The following is an 18,786-nucleotide window of genomic DNA, read 5'->3' as shown; positions in this document are numbered from 1 at the left end:
TTACCCACAAGTGTTTGCAGAGGGCTTCCGTCTTGTTGCAGTGTGTGGCCGCTTGTTTGGCTCCTGCCAGTATAGCTCGTAGCTCGGCTTCCTTGAGGCTACATTGACCCTTAAGTACTTGGCTGCATGTCATCTGGGAGTTTAACATGAATCATCCAATGGCTCCTTGTTTGTCTCCTCGCAGTGCAGCATTTGTGTATACGTACAGGTTGGTGAAATCTCTGCTATGCTCTCGAACAAAGTCGATGTGATCTAAGACTCGTTGGAACCGCCGCTTTTTGTGGTCCTTCCTCATGTTGCGAGCCAGTGGGGCAAATGTAGTAAGTTGCATGGCTGTATCTTCGAGGCTTCGGTTTGGGAGCGTCAAAAGGTGATTCGTTGCGTAACCAATATGTCGCAATATGGCTCTTCCCACTTCTGTGGTCTTGAGTCCGTCTGCCCGCTCCTTGAGAGTATTGAGCTTAGAGTGTATGTACAGGTCTTCGATTTTTGCGAATCGTGGAAGTCCGCTAATTGTTCTCATAGCTCCCCTGTTGAGCCTTTCAAGTTTTAGGACTTGTGTTTGTGTAAGTCTATTGTAATTATATGCATAGAGTGCTTTCGAAGTCAGAAGCGCCAGGGCTAGGGTACGTGTTACCCTTTCTGTGGCTCCCCATTTCTTCGTGGCCACTCTTCTGATTAAGTGCAGCGTGCTCTTCCAGGTTTTCGATACCCTCTTCATCCAGGTATGGGGCCTTCCGTCTTGATCGAGGAATAGTCCGAGAATCCTCAAACTTTCAACTCTCTGCATCTCATCTCCCGTCATGGTCAGGCGTATGTTCTGTGTTTCTGTCTGAGATTGGATGCGTCGGTCACCCACCAGAATGTATGAGGTTTTATTTGGTGCTGCAGACATGCCTATGGAATCCAGAAACCCTACGATGGTGTCCAGTGCCTCCTGTAGTACCTCTTCTTGTCCTTCGACCGCTCCGCCTTTGGTCCGGATTATGATATCATCTGCATAGATAGTAAAGCAGAGGCCTTGGATCCTTGCCAGGCAAGGCAGGATATCAGCCATGACTAGGTTGAACAGCATAGGTGAAACGACTGCGCCTTGAGGGACTCCGACACCGTTCGGTGTTTCTGGACCTGCGGTGTTTCCCACTTTGACTGTAAACTTCCGTCCCTCCAAGAAGGGTTTGATGAAGTTGAGTGGTGCTCCTCGGATACCATGGGCGACTGCACTGTCGATTATTGACTTGTGTGATACGGAGTCAAACGCTTTTTTGACACCCACTACTACAACGATTCGTGGATCAACTTTGGAAGGTGTTTCCAACACATCTGTGTAGATCATCAAAAGACTATCTTGAGTCCCGAGGTGTCTTTTGAAGCCTGTTGGCGTGTAGTGGAATGTGCCATGGTTCTCTAGAATGTGCTGAATTCTGTATAATGCCATTCTTTCTGTGAGCTTGCATAAATTCAAGGTGAGTGAAATGGGTCTCATGTTAGCAAGCAACGTTGTAGGCTTGCCTGGTTTAGAAATCGGGATGACCCAGGACGTCTTCCACTCTTCTGGAACTTGACCTGTGGTCCAGATTTGGTTGATCCATGTTAAGAGCTCATCTGAATGTTTGTCTGGCAGGTTCCTAAGGAGAGCAGTAGGTAATGCCGTCTGGGCCTGGTGCGCTCTTGGCTTTGCATTGCTTCAGGGCCAAGATAAGCTCCCCCATACTCAAACTAAAATAGAAAAGCAGAAAAAACACAAACCTGCGCTGTGGCAGAAAGGGCAGAATCGGCGACGGCTCCGGAGAAATTTCAAGAAGCGACTTGGTGGTCGCCACTCACCGAACGCATGTGGTGTGGACAAACGTTACTAAATCAGTCAGTTGACAGGCTTTCTAGAACGCCTGGTACCACTCTGCGTTGCATTCGCTCAGTGGTGCTCGCTATGCTATCAGCCCGCAGTATGGACAGAAGCGAAGGAACCAGTGGAACATTGGATGCAGACTGCCTGCAGTGGAAAGCGATTCTATTGCTGTTTGGCAAACACAAAGTTTGCACGAAAACAGCATCGTTTGAGAATGGCCCTTCTCAGTCGCCCCGTGGGAGCAGCACTGCTAGTGGCACCGGGAACGCTATCTGCCCACACTTGCTCACGTGCAAGCAACAGAGAAGAACCGTTTTCAAACAATGCTCTACTGAGGAGCTTGTCACCCGATAGATCTAAGTATGTTGGTATGAACATCGGTGGTCGCTGGTCGCACGTAAATAGCCGGCTGTGCGACTGCTTCGAATCGCAAGTGTGAATGTGCTTTCACACGAGTAGAACATATTTCAAAGCTAAACAATGCGAATGCATACTTTGTGCTGTGTCCTTCCTGAGGAGGATTTGTGATGATAACGCAGTTCGATGGCGTCCATAACCTACCTGGTCGTCGTCCGTGTAGAAGTCTTCGTTGAAGCCCTTGACAATGACCCATTCGATGATGAGACCACGGAGAGACACCAATGCTCTCAAGGTGCGACTCAGCGTGATCTATGAGGGAAAAGAGAGTGTGAATGAATACAATTTCTCTGGTGTCATTGGCCCACCCCTATTTCAATTACACCTTAGCTTCTCCGGAATATCATGTCACACTACAGCGGCCAATCAAAAGTGAGGTGGCAGCATGTGCTCAGGGCTGGTTTGCTCCAGTGCCTAATATTTTTAAAGCCTTGCACAAAAGTCTTAAGTAATTTGGCGGCTTTTTTTTTTTTTGCTCGTGACGGATGGATGGGTGGATGGATGTTACTGGCTATACCCTTTCAGTGATGTGATTGGCCTAAGCCGTTTTGAAGCAGCAAAAGTGGCTTTTGGAGCAGCTAAAACAGTGCTTCAGAGCAGCAAACGTGGCTTTTGGAGCAGATATTCTTAGAAAAATTTAAGATATTCCTTTCAAGTGCTAGACAAACGAAGGACACTTTGCTCGCAGCAATAAATAACTTGTAGTCATGTTAGACCACCTGGGAGTCTTTCAACATGTAACTGAAATGCCAATAACATGACACCTTTTGCAGTGCTTCAGTTAAATTATACATATGCAGGGTGTTTCACGAAAGGTGGACAACTTGGATATTGCGAAAACTATGTGTCGCAACAAAAAAAGGCTTTTGTCATTTTGGTCCTGGGCCAAGGGCCTATTTAGGAAAATTACTGAATCCGGGATAATTAAGTTGTTAATTATTTTTGCGTAATTACCTTTTTTAATATTGTGCTTAAGGGCTTGGTTTCAATTAGAAAATTGCTCAGCATCATCAAAAAAAAACAATAAATCAACAAATTGCAGAACGATAGAAGGCACGCAAAGTATTTTACGCCCTTCTGAAAAAACAGACAAATTCAACGGGTTTTTAAGTTTCAATTTGCTATCGGAGCGCATCTTGGCCCTGGCGGCACTGCGCCTCATGGAGAAATAGAGCAACTAACCTTTGCTGCGCTGTCATTGCACGACTCAGCATAGGCTGGTTGCACTATTCCTCTACGGGGCGCGGTGTCGTCGGGGCCGAGATGCACTCTGATAGCAAACCGAAACTTAAAAACCCGTTGAATTTGTGCGTTTTTTCAGAAAGCCGTAAGATGCTTCGTGTGCCTTTTATCGTTCTGCAATTTGTTGATGTAGTGTTTTTCGATGATGCTGAGCTATTTTCTAGTTGCAACAATGCCCTTAAACACAATATTAAAAAAGTTAATTACGCAAAAGTAGTTAACAACTTAATTATCCCGGACGTTAATAATTTTTTTAAATAGGCCCCTGGCCCAGGATCAAAACGACAGAAGCCTTTTTTTTTATGCGATGCGTAGTTTTCGCAATATTGAATTTGTCTACCTTTCATGAAACACGTAAATAAGAAGCAAGCTGCACGTGTTAAAATTTCTTTAGAAGTGACCAGCTTACCAGTAACTTTCCCAGCATTAGGTTAACTAGTTATATATTGAATGGAAGCAGTCTTCAACTGATGAAACACGTGACCACTGCAGTGCACTGCGAAATGGTCGTGCGAGCGAAGACGGCTGTTCAATCGAAACCATGCCACTGCGCTCCATTGCCAACTGGTTCCCAAAATTGTACACAAAATGTAACTGTACAGCATACGACAAAAAACAGTCTAGGCGCATGTGCTTGCCAGACCAGCTAGCGAGGTACACACTGAACACAGAAAAAAAAAAAAGAACCTGAGCCCATCGATGCAAGACATCGCGAGCCATGGTCAAAAGTTCTTGGAGCGCTTTGTGCAACGACTGAACTCGAGACAAACAAGCACGCTGTGCGGGTTCAGCAAGCAGACATTGCCTTCTTTGCTTTAGCTCACTTCTCTTCATCAACTCTCTTTCGCGGCAGATTTTTCACATACCAAGGTCCCTATCGAAAGAAAGCCTACCAAGAGAAACCTAGGTAATCAGTACTTCGACACAGCAGTCTTTGAGCTAGAGGGATGTTTGTAGTAGCGTACTAAACACGAACAGGAATGCTGATGAACATTAGGGCGATCCTTACGTTTCAGTTTAGAAAGCGCCATATCTGCAGCGACGTGGGGATGGCAACACCCGACTCCACGCGACCCCGGTGACTGGCAGGCAGGGACCAAATATAGTTTTCCCACAACCATTGCTTCCAGGAGCAAGTGCTTCAGCTCACAAAGTAACTCCCTCCGTGCAAAAACAAGGTCTGGTTTGACAGCATGTTGGCATGGCTGGTACCCGGCATGCTAGCGTCAGAGCATCCGCACATACCCGTGTTAAGGTATGTTTATACTCCAACGTAATGTCAACGGGCGTGGCGTAGCGCAGCGCGCAGAGATACTGATTGGTCACAGATATCGAGTTCCTAGTTGCCGGCCAATGAAAGGCGCGCGTCCTGCACTACAATCACTGCGCTCAACGTTGGAGTATAAACAGCCCTTTAAGGTACACTTTACCCGTGTCTATCGTTGAAATTTTTTAAAAAAGACGCGAGACGACAAGAGCCTGAAACGAGAGACAGCGGGAAAAATGGAAAAAACCATGCAACACCGGATGAACGATTGATGCAGGGTACTTTGTGTCGGGCGGCCACTTGCGCCACCTAGCTCACGTGTGCTCATTACGGTACTCAGTTTAGTTTCGGTTTTGAAAGGCGACCGAAATTGTTCCTTTGGCGCAGGCTTGGTGCAGATTAGCCATATTTTGGAAAAAATGTAGCAGGGTGTAGCATGGTTAGCCCCTTGGTGCAGTTTGGCACAGCAATTACATCACTGCCCTTTGTAGCGGGCGGTAGCTTGCGCCACCGAGCCTAAGTCTAGAAAGACAAACATGTGATTCCTCCCACCCTTCTAAGCCAATTTTCTCCCCTTAACTATCACCAGGCAGTGTAGGATATCACCAGGATGACCTTCAAAGAATCAAACAAAAAAAAAAAAAAAAGAAAACATCACGCCCCACCTCTTTTCACTGATGTCGCCAATGTTCTTCTGGTCAAGCCTTAGCACCGGGCCCACTGGGAGACAGGGTTGAGACTTTGGGCCGCAGCCACGCTGGAGTGTGTCCCAATTTTCCTGTCTCACCTGTCCCCAGCTGTGCTAATAAGTTGTGCATCACTCAATTTTTCCTCGATAATTTCCACTAATCTTCTAATCGCTTCTTTGTGACTTTAATCCTTTCCTCTTTTATCCTTCCATCATCACCAGTGAAACCCAGGGCCCCAGCCAAATCTGTTACTCCTTCAGGGAGGGCAAAGCGAAACGCCGTGCATTTCAATACCAAATGCTCTAGTGTGTCACTCTGATTATGGCAGGTAGCACACAATGTGTCTGTCTCTTGAAATTTACCCATACGTCCTCGTCTTCAAAGCCCCCGTTCTCGCCTCAAACAGTAAAGAAATTCCCCGTGAATTGTCAAACATATTTTCCTTTCTTATGTCCTGTTTTTGTGTCCTGTACACTGTTAAAGCTGATTTTTCCTGCATTCTTCCCACATTTTTCTTTCTGCCTCTTTCACTCCCTTTTCCACTGAAGTATTCTGCCCAGCCAAATCACCAGTGTGTAGGAACTTAAATGTAAGGTTTTGGGTTCAATTTTCCCATTTTGTGTTTAAACTTTTAATGTATAAATCAGGGGTGGCCAGAGTGACATGCAGTTAGAGCCGCAGACAAAACCACAAAATTTCAGAGAGCCGCAGAAAAACAAAAGAAGAGGGGGTGCTACTTTTACCAAGATACGATATGGAGGGAACAGTCCTTCCCAAATGAGATAAGTATGATTGTCGACTACAGCAAATAACACCAGGCAGGAGAATGTTTCTTCAACCGCTAAGCAAAAACAAATGCATGGTTCACTAGCCAGCCACCGCCTCCGACGCCCGTTATGTGCATATGGTTCGAAATTCTTTCTAGAACAATAAAGGAAACAAGGCCCCTGGACACACCTTTGTGTCGAAAAGCTGTCCAGCTGCATGTATGTAGTGTAATAAAAGGCCGCCAAGACTGTGGAGGGGAAGGAGGGCACGCTTACCAGGGAGCCGCGAGCCGCAATTGAACACACAAAGAGCCGCACGTGGCTCGTGAGCTGCAGTGTGGCCGCCCCTGGTATAAATACTTGAACAACTTTCGTGCCCACTCCATATCAACCATTTCGGTCAACCTTTGCTTCCATGTTCTCCTAGTGCCAATCTGCCCAAACTTCTTTGTCAAATTTCTAATCCTGATTGAACCTCTGATTTCATGCACGGTACCCCATTGCCAAAAGACACTCCAGGTGCCATCACTCTTTTCCATATTCGCCTCGAGATCGAACCGTGTCGCCACCGTGTGGCTGAAATCGGAAACGCGCGAAAGCGGGGATACCGCCGTACGTCGTCTGCTACGGGCGCACGCTCAGAGCATGAATCTCGACGACGCAAGCCCGTTTCAGGCTGAGCTTGACATTCCTTATTAAATGTTTTATGTTTTTGTTGCCGTTTCTTCTTACTAAAGGTTGTATTGTATCGTGTCCCATGCGTAGAAATTCAGCAAAGCGATTATTATTAAGTCGGAAGCTTCCATAATCTTAGTGCGTTGGTTTGTATGCAATCACTGGTCCCACGTATTTTTGATATCTCGCACAAACCGTGGCTTCCATAAAGCATTGAATGTTGAGTGGGTCTGTGGTTTGATTAAAAAATTAACCCGACTATCGCTATGCTTTAATAGACTAATCAATCAATAAATCCATATGTTGATTTTTCGCCGGTAATACTGCGTGAAAGGCGTTAAAATTCCACCTTTTTTTTTTACTGGTTTCACTATGTCATAAATGGCATATTGCATTCCCATTCTAAACTTCACATTGTGACTCCTACAGAAATATGAACACGGGACGCCTTTTAAAGTGAAGTATTTTTTAAGTTATTATTTAAACAGTATAATCCCCTTCGGTGAAATGACAAGCACGCTGAAGTGGTTTACCGTGCAAGCCAGTGTCACAAAAGAAATAAAGACGTCAAAAATATTAAAGCAGGCATTTTTTTTCTCCTTGTTGACTTTCTCCAGCACAAGACTCCAATTAACCGGCAAAAAAAAATTGTAATAGCGTTACTTGAATAATTTAAATGTTAATTGATGAACTGCCCAGTCCTTATATACGTTAGGTGAGGGCGGAGGGTGGTCGGAAAGTCTCGTAAAGGTCGCTAGTCTTCATCAGTAAAAAAAGTATCACTGCTGCCGATGCTGGCTGTGTCGTGGTGCGCGTCGTTTGTCGGGGTTGCAGAGTCTACTGTGTTTGAATGCAAGATTATTTAGCCAGAAATTTATAGTATTAGCCTCTCGACATCCGCGGCCCTCACCAAGAAAATTGAAGCAGGTGAACCCACACTACCGAAAAAAACATTTAATAACAGGAACATTGCTGCGTTTCTCGGTTACACTCGTTTATTACAGTCACGGCAGATATATTAGAACAGTTTGTTTCACTTGTTTCAGTTGTCCTGCCAACGGTGCAGTTTGCAGGGGGGCTATGTTCGACAAATGTTTCGTTTCTCCTAAAAAGCAACGTAAGTGACAGAAATGACGATATCACGTCTAATTGGTTAGTAGCTCAAATGACGAAAGAGGGAACTTTCGTCATTTGAGCCTCTAACCAATCAGACGCGATATGGTAACATCTGTCACTTCCGCTCCTTTTTAGGAGAAACGAAACATTTATTGAACATAACCCCCAGATTTTAACTAGAAGAGACACATCCTCCTCATCGCAACGCAGTAGATTTGTTCAGACTCCAAAAAACTTACCCACACTATGGCACAGTAAAAGGGCAGAGGAACTCAATAGCATGGTAATTTCCAATGCAGCGCTAACTTATCTTCATTCTAAATAATTATATTACTGGAAAATCTAGAAGTTAAAAAAAGCATAGAAGCTGCGATTTCACAGCCCACAATACCAGTATTATGTTATCTGGGTTGGAATTTATTATTTTTTTTTTTTTAATTCCCACGTTGATGAACCAACACACCCATTTTAAAAGAAACAAATATTTAACATAAATATTCCAGTTCAGCCAGAGACAAGCATCAGTCGTGGTGATCCATGTTTTCCAACTTCAGCCTAGAGCAGATGACGCACCCACAGAAGCGATTATATAAATTTAGGCCGCACGCTGGCAACACGATTCAATCTTCACTGAAGCACCGAACACTACCTCATCCTTTTCCGCTAGAATTGTTTTACCACCGATAGTACGCAACAAATAAACGCAAAAATCTACGCCGTCTCGCGCGCGAACGTGGAGAGCCTATGGGGCGGCCGTTCTCCTATCCCCGCTTGGATGATGATGATAGCGCGACCGTAGCGCCACCTCTAGGTCGATCTCGAGGCCAATACCTCTGACCACTTCATATCTGTTATAGTTCCATAGTGCTTTGAGCTTCATAATAGATTAATTTCTTTTCCTTTTTCTAATTATATTCTCCTCATGTTCCAGTAGATTTTTTTTTTTCCCCTCTTTCAGCCAGACTATTAGATATCTGTATTTTCCTATATAGTCTAAACCAGGAATGGCCAGGGTGACCTGGCCTAAGAGCCGCAAACAAAACCACGAAACTTTCAAGTGCCGCGAGCAAACTTTTGACCAGAGCAATAAACGAAACTCAAACTACTTTTAATCTATCCAAGTCAAAAACAGTCCAACTGTACATAAGGTTGCAGTAGATCAGGACTACCAAACCGCAACCTGCCTTTCAGTTTAAAAGTGCATTCTGGGTGGGGGGGGAGGGGCGGGGGAAGTTGCGAGCCGCACCTTAACATGCGAGAACCGCAGCTTGGTCACCCCTGGTCTAAACTATGGGGCTAAACCACTAATGCGGCCAGAAGGCCAAGCAATGGGTGCCGTTTACACAGAAGCAATGTAAGGGCTTAGCAGCTGCTGCTGCCTCAAAACATTTAGGGCTCATGCCCCCTAACACTGCATCATCTCTCTCTTTAATACACTCCTATAAATTTTTTTTCTTCATATTACCTCTTAGTATGTCTTTAAAATATGCAATCTCCACTTGAATAACTGCAGTTGCACGTATAGCCTTTGCTGCAAACCATGCTACAAAGAGACAGAGTGCAGGCTCCAATCCAGCAATTATCTTTCTAAACAGTTTTTGTTTTTCAAGTTGGTGTGAAGATTACATTTAAAAAATGCCCCTGGACGGAAGTAGTATGCAAATGCGGGTAATTCGATAGGATTGAACAATGTGTTTTGTTTTTGTAAGTATTCATCAATGCGCTTGATTCTTTAATCTTACGTCTTAGAGCAAACCTTACAAAAGTGGAACACGATATTTGAAAATACCTTGAGAACGGCAGACCCTCCACATGGTCTCAAGACATCAATAGACATGTCCACAAACTGCCTCTGGACACTGCTAATGAAGACATCTACATTCCTAAAAAAGACATAAAAAGAAAACTCAATTCAAGCAGTAGTCAAGAAGGCTGTCAATACTGTCGAGACCGGTCATAACAAGGTCGGTTATAACGAAATAGCGGCTACAGCGAAGCAATCACGATTTCCCATTCTCTTTTGCACTTCGTTAACTAAAGTCGGCTATAACGAAATACTGGATATAGCAAAGTGATTTCCGATTCCAGTTGACCTCATTATAACCGGTCTCGACATTATCAAAATAATGAATGAGAAGCAAGAAATCAGATTACACTCTGCCAGGGTTTTCCGTATAGTATAGACCTCTGAAAAAAGGAGCTTTCAGTCAGAAACTGATGCCACATGCCAGAGCTGTGGAAACCCAGTCATCGCGGCTCCCCATCTGCACTGTGCATTCAAAGTTCACCGGCTTTTCTTGAAAGTTTTTACTTTATTTGCCTGTTCAAAATGCTTACTCTCTTTGCGTTATCTTCCACTGTGAAAGCCAGGAAATACCAGGGCTCGTACCCTGCTCAGCCTTCACAGGAAACAAACAAAAACAGCGAACGTCAAGCAACCCATAACGCCGGCCGTTCGACGTTCTTCTAGGATTATTTCAGTTGAGATAATCTCTCAAAAGCCTTCCCGGCTCTGTTGCCGGTCTTTGCAAACAATAGCTGATAGGGTCAGGTTCGGGGTGTGGGGATGGAATAGACATGTTTGTTTATTTGCTTTGGTGCTGAACAAAAGAGCAGCTCTCTTCAAAACGTGCCCCAAAACAAGTTGGATTCTATCTAATCGCCGTGAAGTCACTATCATCGACACAGTGCATTGAATAAGCTGCATTATTTGAGACTTTTCTCAAATCCTGTTCGAATGGTGTTCGAATTCGAATAATGCGGCACCGTCAGGTACGTACAATATATGTTGTTTGAATGATGAGTCTCGTTGAATTTCATGTTGTGAGCACAAAATACGCATGCAGTTCGGCTAGCCTGTGTGGTTAAATATTTTCTACATTTTAAACCTTTGTAGAATGGCACGGCTGAGTGTATGGTGCCGTAAAAAAAAAAATCAACATAAAATGAAACAAACATTAAAGTTGCATTTGTTCTGTCGTGCTTGAACAAACTCGCCAAAAATAGCTTACATTTGTTTGTTTTGGTTCCCAAAATAGTACAATGCTCTCTTAAAAACCTCAAGAAATTCTGTTCGCCATAGAGCAAAAAATAAAAAAATAAAACGCAGAAATTTAGCCACCACCAGCATCCAGAACTGTGCCACGCAGGCTGCCACAGCCCACTAATGAGAAAACCCACACCACAGCACAGTTGGGCAACACTGAAGCACATTCTCAAACCCAGGAATGCGGCGTAAATTGCTTCGTTCAAAACTGCCACTGGAAAGGTCTATAGGGTTATGAATGCATGTACAACACTGAGCTCAAAAACATTGATGGAAGGCAAGAGCTTCAGTGAGCAGCTTTGGTAAACTGTAAATACCTTATGTTGCACAAAACTTCATGTTATGAAAACAGTGCTCGCTCCAAATTTGGTTTCCACAAGGTTGTACAGAACCTGAGTGATGAAATGCAGACAGAGTTTCCACCGAAAAGGTTAAGGTGACATATGACCAGCTTGCAAATTAACAGTCTTGTATTGAAAGCAATACACCCATCAGTTGCAAATTGCAATTATATTACCCAGTTCACAATGATGTTCAGTATTATATTAATGTCTACAGAATCAATTATCTTGGCAAGCAGCAAAAACAATGAAAAGTCTCACTGACGTGGCAACTGCAACTTGGTTGCAGGTGCATAAAAACTTCCAATGTTTTTATACAGTTGAACCTCAACCTCGATTTAACGAAGTCACCGGGACCCGCCAATTATTTCGTTAAATCGGGAACTTCATAAAATCGAGGAAGGGAGACCTCACGCATAAGCTGCATGGGGAATCCAAATTTGTTTGTAAAATCGTGTTTCGTTAAATCGAGGTTCTACTGTAGTTAATTTTTTTAGAAATTGTTGTTAAAACAAGTGCACTCACACTCACCAAGCTAGACAAACCTCGTCTCACAGACCCGGCTCAATGCAAGCCCATGATAGACACAACAAATCAGAAGCCAAACTTAAAAAGTCAGGCTGAGGCCGAGGTTTTTAGAAAAGAACGGGACTGTGCAGCAGTCCTTTCTGGACACAGACTTCACAGCTATAAACTTAGTGACCAACCAGTGCAGGTGTGGTGCTTGGAATGTGTGTCTGACCGAGTGGTTACTCTCCCATTTTTGGTCCTTCGATTTCTGCCTCGAAACACTACATGTGGCGCACAGTTACCTGCCGCGAAGCAGCAGAAGGGAATATTACAGAGACCCATTCTAGCATACTTTGTCTGTAGCCAGTCAAGACCATGATAACCACGAGGTGGAACGCTGCAACGACAGTGTCGCTTGCATCCACTCACTTTTTGCTAGCACTTCTACGACCAATCACCAGGATTACGACCACCAACAGCATGACGCACCGGCTTTTATTACATATTTTGTTACCGCTTTCTGACCTTTCTGGATACGTGGGCGCCGTCGCAAGCCAGACACAACAGTTGGCGAGCCATTCCAGGCACTGTAGTACGGGGGCGGCAATACGAGTTAGCACGACAGAATTCTGGCCAGAGCGGTATAAATTTAGCATGGGCACCTTGGATCGAACCGACATGATTTCACAAATGGGGCTGTGCGTGGCGTTGATCGGATGTTTCCCTTCCCTAAAGTTTCTAGACAACAAAGACGGCGACATTGTTTCTTTCCTTCACTGGTGCGCACACTTTTTCAATCGTCTCTAAGGTAGGAGGTGGCATTCCTAAAGTTGGTTTCAACTTAAATCAGGGTGCACTCGAGGGATAAATGACAGACAAGCACGCTCACTCCCACAAACTAAGGGCGGTACACTTTCTATGAGCGATTGTATTAGCCGCAAAGAACACTTTTAAAGAAAGGCAATGAAAGCCGTGACATTTGGCTTTTGGCATTGATTGTTTGGTGCTATTGGCTTCTAGCATCCGCTACACTCTTAGTGGTATGGGCATTCTTCCCTCCTCCTCTTCCTGCTCCAAGGCACAGTCTTTTGCCTTATTTTTAGTTTTTTTTCACTCGTGCATATATCGTGGCAACGCTTAGATTGTTCCAAAATAGCAGATGACATTCTTCAAAGGAAGTTGTTACTTTTTTGTTCAGAGGGACTTTACACTTCCCTGGTTAGCTCTCAACATTGCCATGTATTTGGCTGGTAGCAGGGATGGGCAGTATTTCAAATACAAGTATTTGAAATACGTATTTTAAATACTTTGTGTATTTTGCATTTGTATTTAATTACAAATTGGGTAATGTATTTCACGTGTGTATTTAAATACTAAAATGTGGGTATTTCAAATACAATTGTAATTAAATACAATTTTGTGGGCGAAAATACATCCCTCAAATTTATTGTCACTGTCCAGAGCAGGAAGAAAACTATGTTCTGCACCGGAATGCAGTGTCTCTCAATCAAGCACAAGCGTTTAGTGACTTTGTGATTACGGTGCTAGTCCAGGGCAAGAATAGTGACGAAATCGACGTTCACAGGCAGACTGGCTAAATAAGTGCCTGTGACAACTTGTGATGCTTTCCAGGCTGATTTTCATATATTTTTGCCTGAAACATTCTAAATGCGCGGGTCATCCAGATTTTCGTTACTGGTGCGAGTTGCAACAATAAACAACTCTCTAGCTAGTGCTGCGCGTCTTGGTCGTCTCGGTTCTTTGATGGTCTATACCAAAATGTAATCGACAAAAAAAGCTGTTTGAAGCTCTGTACTTTTTTCACCTATTACGTCCAAGCTGATTACATTTTTTGTGATTATATTTCTATTGCGTTACTAGATACTCGCACACTAACTCCCGAGTGTGCGATGCAAAATTAAAATGAGATACCCCGAAACCCGTTGCAGGTGCCCTGAAGTCGCTGACGCAAATTTTGAGGAATGTACATATTTGGAAAAGTATTTGGAGGAGACCAAATACATTTGGTTGTATTTGTATCTTGTATTTAAATGCTTTGTTGCAAATGTAATTAGATTTGTAATTAAATACATTTTTGACGAAGTATTTTGTATTTGTATTTCGATACATATTTGCATGTATTTTGCCCATCCCTGGCTGGTAGTAACAAGCACTGATGAAACAAAAACACAAAACGAATGTGCACATCTGCAGATGCCCCATCAGCACTAACTACCAGCCAAGCAGAGCAATATCGGAGCTGACCACAATGGCAGGGATTATAAACAGAACCAGCACACCCTCGTGTGACCCATAGCTTAGAGTGCCAGGGGCGACCTATGCGAGGATTTTGGGCTAACTCATATTGCCACCGCCTGTACATATACCGTGTCCAGTTTGTGCATGCCTCCAGAAACTACTTCCACAAAATATGTCTGGAGAATTCCGGTCCACCACAATCAATGGTGAATTCCGCTCGCAGATTTGGAGCACTCCAAAAGCACCCCTTTTGTAGTGTGCATCTTCCTTTGGTAGATAGCACAGGTTGGTCATCTTCCGCTCTTAGATTTGTGGCAGCGCCCGCCCCGTGGAGTGCCTCCAACTCCGCTGAACTTGATTCATGGGATTTCACAGAGCTTGGCAAAAGTTTACGGAAGCACGGTACGTCTTTTCCTTTAACTCGGCGGTGCGCATGCGCACTGCCTAGATCGCCGGACAGGCCAGGCACTCGAGTTGGATCTGTTCGGATGCGCCGGTTGTTTACGCGGGATTGTGACGGCTCGAATGCTCCTACCTCGCGCAGATCAAAGGTGCAGAGCCGGGACTGCAGCGCAGTAAATTGTAAGTGCTGACATCCGTGATCATGAGAGAAAGAATGAGAAAAATAATGACAGAAAATCTGAAGCAAGCAGACGGAAGGTTAGACCTGTTGATTTTGCCGCAACTGATTGTTTACCTTTTTACACTGCATGCCGCCGTTGTTTTGTCGTGCAATAAAGCAAGGGCTAGGCAACGACTGTGCAAGTGATGGTTTGTTACCTCTTTATGTTTATTAAACGACCATGCAAATGACGGTTTGTTACCTATTTATGTTTATTAAAATCTTACCAGCAATCCAAGCTTCACCGACAACTATCATTCTTCGCACCCCGCCGCTTCAAGGCGGCCGAAAGGTATGTGACGGTGGCGAACGCGGACATTTTCCTCGTTATTTGTGACATGGGGTCTGTGATACAGACATTGTGCCTGGCCTGTGTTATTTCTGCAGCTAAACAATGACAGTAGTGACTAATTGTCGGAAAGCTGAGTCAGCTGAGGCGTCGGTCGGCTCGTCAAGTTCGAGCAGCGGCTATTTTGAACGAGACCATCTTGGGCAGTTCACTCCAAAAAAGTGAGTTCATCTTCCACTCAAAACATTGCACTGCGCCCTGGCATTAGCAATTGTCACACATTCGCGGCTAAATTGTATGGTTGTCTCATAAACTGTTCCCAAAGTGCTCGCTATTCTAGCGGACGAATATGTTGCTGTGGTGGACGTTCATCCAAAGTTGGTTGGTTTCGGAGCAAACGACAGCCGGTTCTTCCAAGCCTCGTGCCTCGCATTTGGCGTGGTGACACAAATGCTCCGATGATGTTGGGCCACGTGCCTCGCTCGAACGCTCTTCTTGGGTCGCGTATCTCTAGCGTCTACAGTTCGCCAAGTTATCATGAAACGGAGTATAATGGCGCAGCTTCTAAGTTTGGGTTGTGCTTGGCAAGGCTCAAACACATCGCAGTATGGCGCTGCGAGGTTGTGCGTCCTACTCCGATGTGTTTGAACCTTGCCCAGCACAACCCAAGCTTGAAAACACCGCCGGTAGTGGGCTCAAAGTTCCGCCAGTGTTCGGATTCCATTTGAACCTACCATCCACGACATCCGAGGTATCAAAGTGGCAATTTTACTCACTGTGGCGAGAAGTTATGTCCGTTTGTGAGGGGTCTTCGCAATCGCTTCGTTGGGAACAGCGAACTGTTGGACCTCTTCAGACTGTTCTGGTTTAGAATTGCAGAAGCGTGACTCGTGTGCTCGTGGACCTAAAAGATATGTATACACGGGGCATGACCATTAGATCCACCGTATGATGATCCGACGGCGAGCATACCTTGTCAAACCAGCGGTACGACTTGATCATGTCAGTGTAAAGCGATGTCCTGTCCAACGTTGGGTCCTGGCAAAGGTGGCCGGTGCTGCCGAGGTTCAATGGTGCCACCGGAGAGCCAAGCAAAGTGACGGCAGTTTCCAGTTCCCTGCGAAGACGCGCAAGCATCGTTGAAGCTTTCATAGTCAAGCTCCAAAAAAGACGCATCGTTTTACCTTATTCGAGAAATGACACCTCCCAGAGTGGTTTGAAGCTCCAGGATGAAGTTCTTTTCCTTGTTTTCATCGCCCTGAGACGACGGCACCCCATCGGCCAGCGTACGGAACACTTCCCCGACGGTACTGCGGAGGGCTTTTACAGCCCGTAAGCCGGAATTCACGGCATCTAGATTTATTCCCAAGTCAGCCATGTAAGGATTCATGCTTCGCACATGCAAATGAAGCGCCGTTTGTTTTACACCCGCGAAACGTTCAGGGCTTTAACGACGAAACCGACGAAACGTTCGCCTGCGCAGTCTCGATACCATAGTCTCGATGAAAAATGTTACGTTCTGCGAGCCGGCATTTTTAAAACGTCGCCCTCTCGCGGGGAACGCGAAAACTATTCAGAAGGTAAAATGTAGATTGGCGGGATTTTCAAAATGTTGTTTCGGTTCATAGAGTGGTTGGCTAAGTAATTTATCAATCTTGACGAAGGGCCCTGATTTATTTTACCTTTAATTTGTCTAGTTCGGCAACCCCTGGAATATTTATTCTGCACGTAAAAATTGGCAGCTATTAATATATACAGTAACCTCTCGCTAATATGGACACATCGGCGCTTACGTATGGACACCTCCCGTGGTGTAACAACTTGTTTTTGAGTGGGGGGCAAACCAGACCTCCCTCCTCCTCCCAGGGCCACAGGGCGCTTCCCTTGGTATCCCTTGGGCGCCGCCGGCCACCGGCCAGTGTTTGCCGTGCCCAGTGGTGGCTGGGGAGCCGGGGGGGGGGGGGGGGGGGGGGGGGGGCAAGTACTTATTTGTTCTCCCGGTTGGTACGCCCATGGACACCTCCGTTCCCCAAAAACGCTGTGTGCACAAAGTGAGTGGTCCATAATAACAAGACAAGAATGCATGTATTTTCCAGGTCTGTCCCTGAAAATGGTGTTAATTACAGCGGGCTATCCATATTAACGAGGGTCTAAATAACGAGGCATGACTGCACACTAGTCAACGAGAATCGATTATGTAAATTCATTGAGAGATTTCAATAAAAAAAAAAAAAAACGTGGACGTTATTTCACGACGTGTCTTGTTTTTATTTATTTTTTATGTCTCTTCATTAGTGGTTTCGTGCTTCTAGTAACGCAGTCATCACTTTTATAAACAAAGTTGTTCGTGCATGTTGAAGTTCTGGAGCTGACAGGGTTCTAAATTCTATAATGTAATATTAATGAGGCGTTGATTTTATGGAAGGAATGAAAGTCCTCATCGGCACAAAACAAACTTCTTACACCAGACGTCAGCAGCTAAAATATGAGTTCTGTAGGCTTACATACGATCACTTTCACAACGTTACCTCAGTGGTAATGGTCATTTCCGTTTGTAGTATCTTCGTCATCCACTGTTGACTTTCCACGAGATTGATCTTGCATGAAGTGACAGCAACAAGTCCCCATTAGGATGTTTCACCAGTTTACATTTACAAAATAGTGTAAATGTAATCGTATGCGGGGGCGTAGTAAAGGGAGGGGGGGGGGGGGAGGGCTTATGGGGTCTTTAGCCCCCCTCCCACCGAAATCCAGCCGACCCTATTATATACACATGGAGTTAAACCCTTTTTTCCCTTTTCCGAACCCCAAGTCAAAGACATCCCAGCCACCTCAGGCCACCCCCTCCCCCCCCCCCCCCCCCCCCCCCCCACACACACACACAAAAAAAAAAAAAAAAAAAAAAAATTGGCTATGTTATTGATTGAATGGTTTCAGCGAGTTTTACAACAACTGACCCTGGCCCAGTGTTCAGACGAAACCCTTTCCGAAATGCAGTCTGTCCACTTAGATAGCTATCACCACCTAAAGCAGGAAACACATGAGCGACATAAACGGCCGCCGTGTGGTGATTCTCATAGCAACAGCCCAGGACGCTGTGGCGTGGTCCTATGCCAAGCCGGCACGTCACAACGTCCGCGCAAGTTGCTATGGAAACTGCCGCCCAGCGCCCGTTTTTGTCACTTGTCATAAAACGCTTTTTCAACTTTTTCCTTCTGAGCTTTCCTCCTCAACTTACAAATTGTTCATTGTACCAAACAGTTCAAGAGGACGGAAAGGAGAGACTCCCCTTTTACTCGGACCCTCGTTTGTGTAGCCGGACACACCCATTCGCCCCCTAGAAGATTAGCCCGTCGCTGAAAACTCGGACAAAAGTTGCTTTCCCCACCCCGTTCACTCCTAAGCTGACAGTGCTGTGGAAGCTACGTGCTCGTTGGACCAGCCATACTTTTTCCGCGTGATAACGCTCCCTCGCACAAACCCACCCGCAGAGAATGAGGGCAGGTGATGAAACCGAGGCGTCTAATTGGTCCGGCAAGCACGTAGCTTGCACCGCACTGTCAGTTTAGGGGTGAAGAGATCAAGTGAGATCCGGTGTCGTGTGACGTGCATTTTGACCGGATGACGCACTTGGGGTACCGCGGATGTATCGCAGTAAAAAGGCAGAGAACTTTCGAAGGGAAGGAGGTACAAAATA

At 45.2% G+C, this 18,786-nt stretch overlaps 1 protein-coding gene across 5 annotated transcripts in view; it reads right to left on the bottom strand.

Moving 5' to 3' along the window:
• LOC8052904 (mediator of RNA polymerase II transcription subunit 27) overlaps positions 1 to 16,638 on the bottom strand; it is a 49,032-nt gene extending 32,394 nt beyond the window's left edge. For 4 of the 5 annotated variants that reach the window (XM_029994060.3, XM_040501352.1, XM_002434264.4 and 1 more), the window contains exons 1-5: positions 16,274 to 16,638; positions 16,062 to 16,206; positions 15,866 to 15,993; positions 9,812 to 9,905; positions 2,411 to 2,518 (exon numbers count right to left, since the gene is read on the bottom strand). In XM_029994060.3, the coding sequence (XP_029849920.1) occupies positions 2,411 to 2,518; positions 9,812 to 9,905; positions 15,866 to 15,993; positions 16,062 to 16,206; positions 16,274 to 16,479 (681 nt within the window). In that variant the 5' untranslated portion in view covers positions 16,480 to 16,638. The remainder of the gene's footprint in view (positions 1 to 2,410; positions 2,519 to 9,811; positions 9,906 to 15,865; positions 15,994 to 16,061; positions 16,207 to 16,273) is intronic. The other variant, XM_040211544.3, reaches the window with a different exon arrangement.
• Between the last annotated feature and the right edge of the window lie 2,148 nt (positions 16,639 to 18,786).

Source organism: Ixodes scapularis, unplaced genomic scaffold (genome assembly GCF_016920785.2).
Source record: "Ixodes scapularis isolate PalLabHiFi unplaced genomic scaffold, ASM1692078v2 PGA_scaffold3__209_contigs__length_174095766, whole genome shotgun sequence".
Classification (NCBI taxonomy): Eukaryota; Metazoa; Arthropoda; class Arachnida; order Ixodida; family Ixodidae; genus Ixodes; species Ixodes scapularis.
This window is presented reverse-complemented; position numbering and strand designations above follow the sequence as displayed.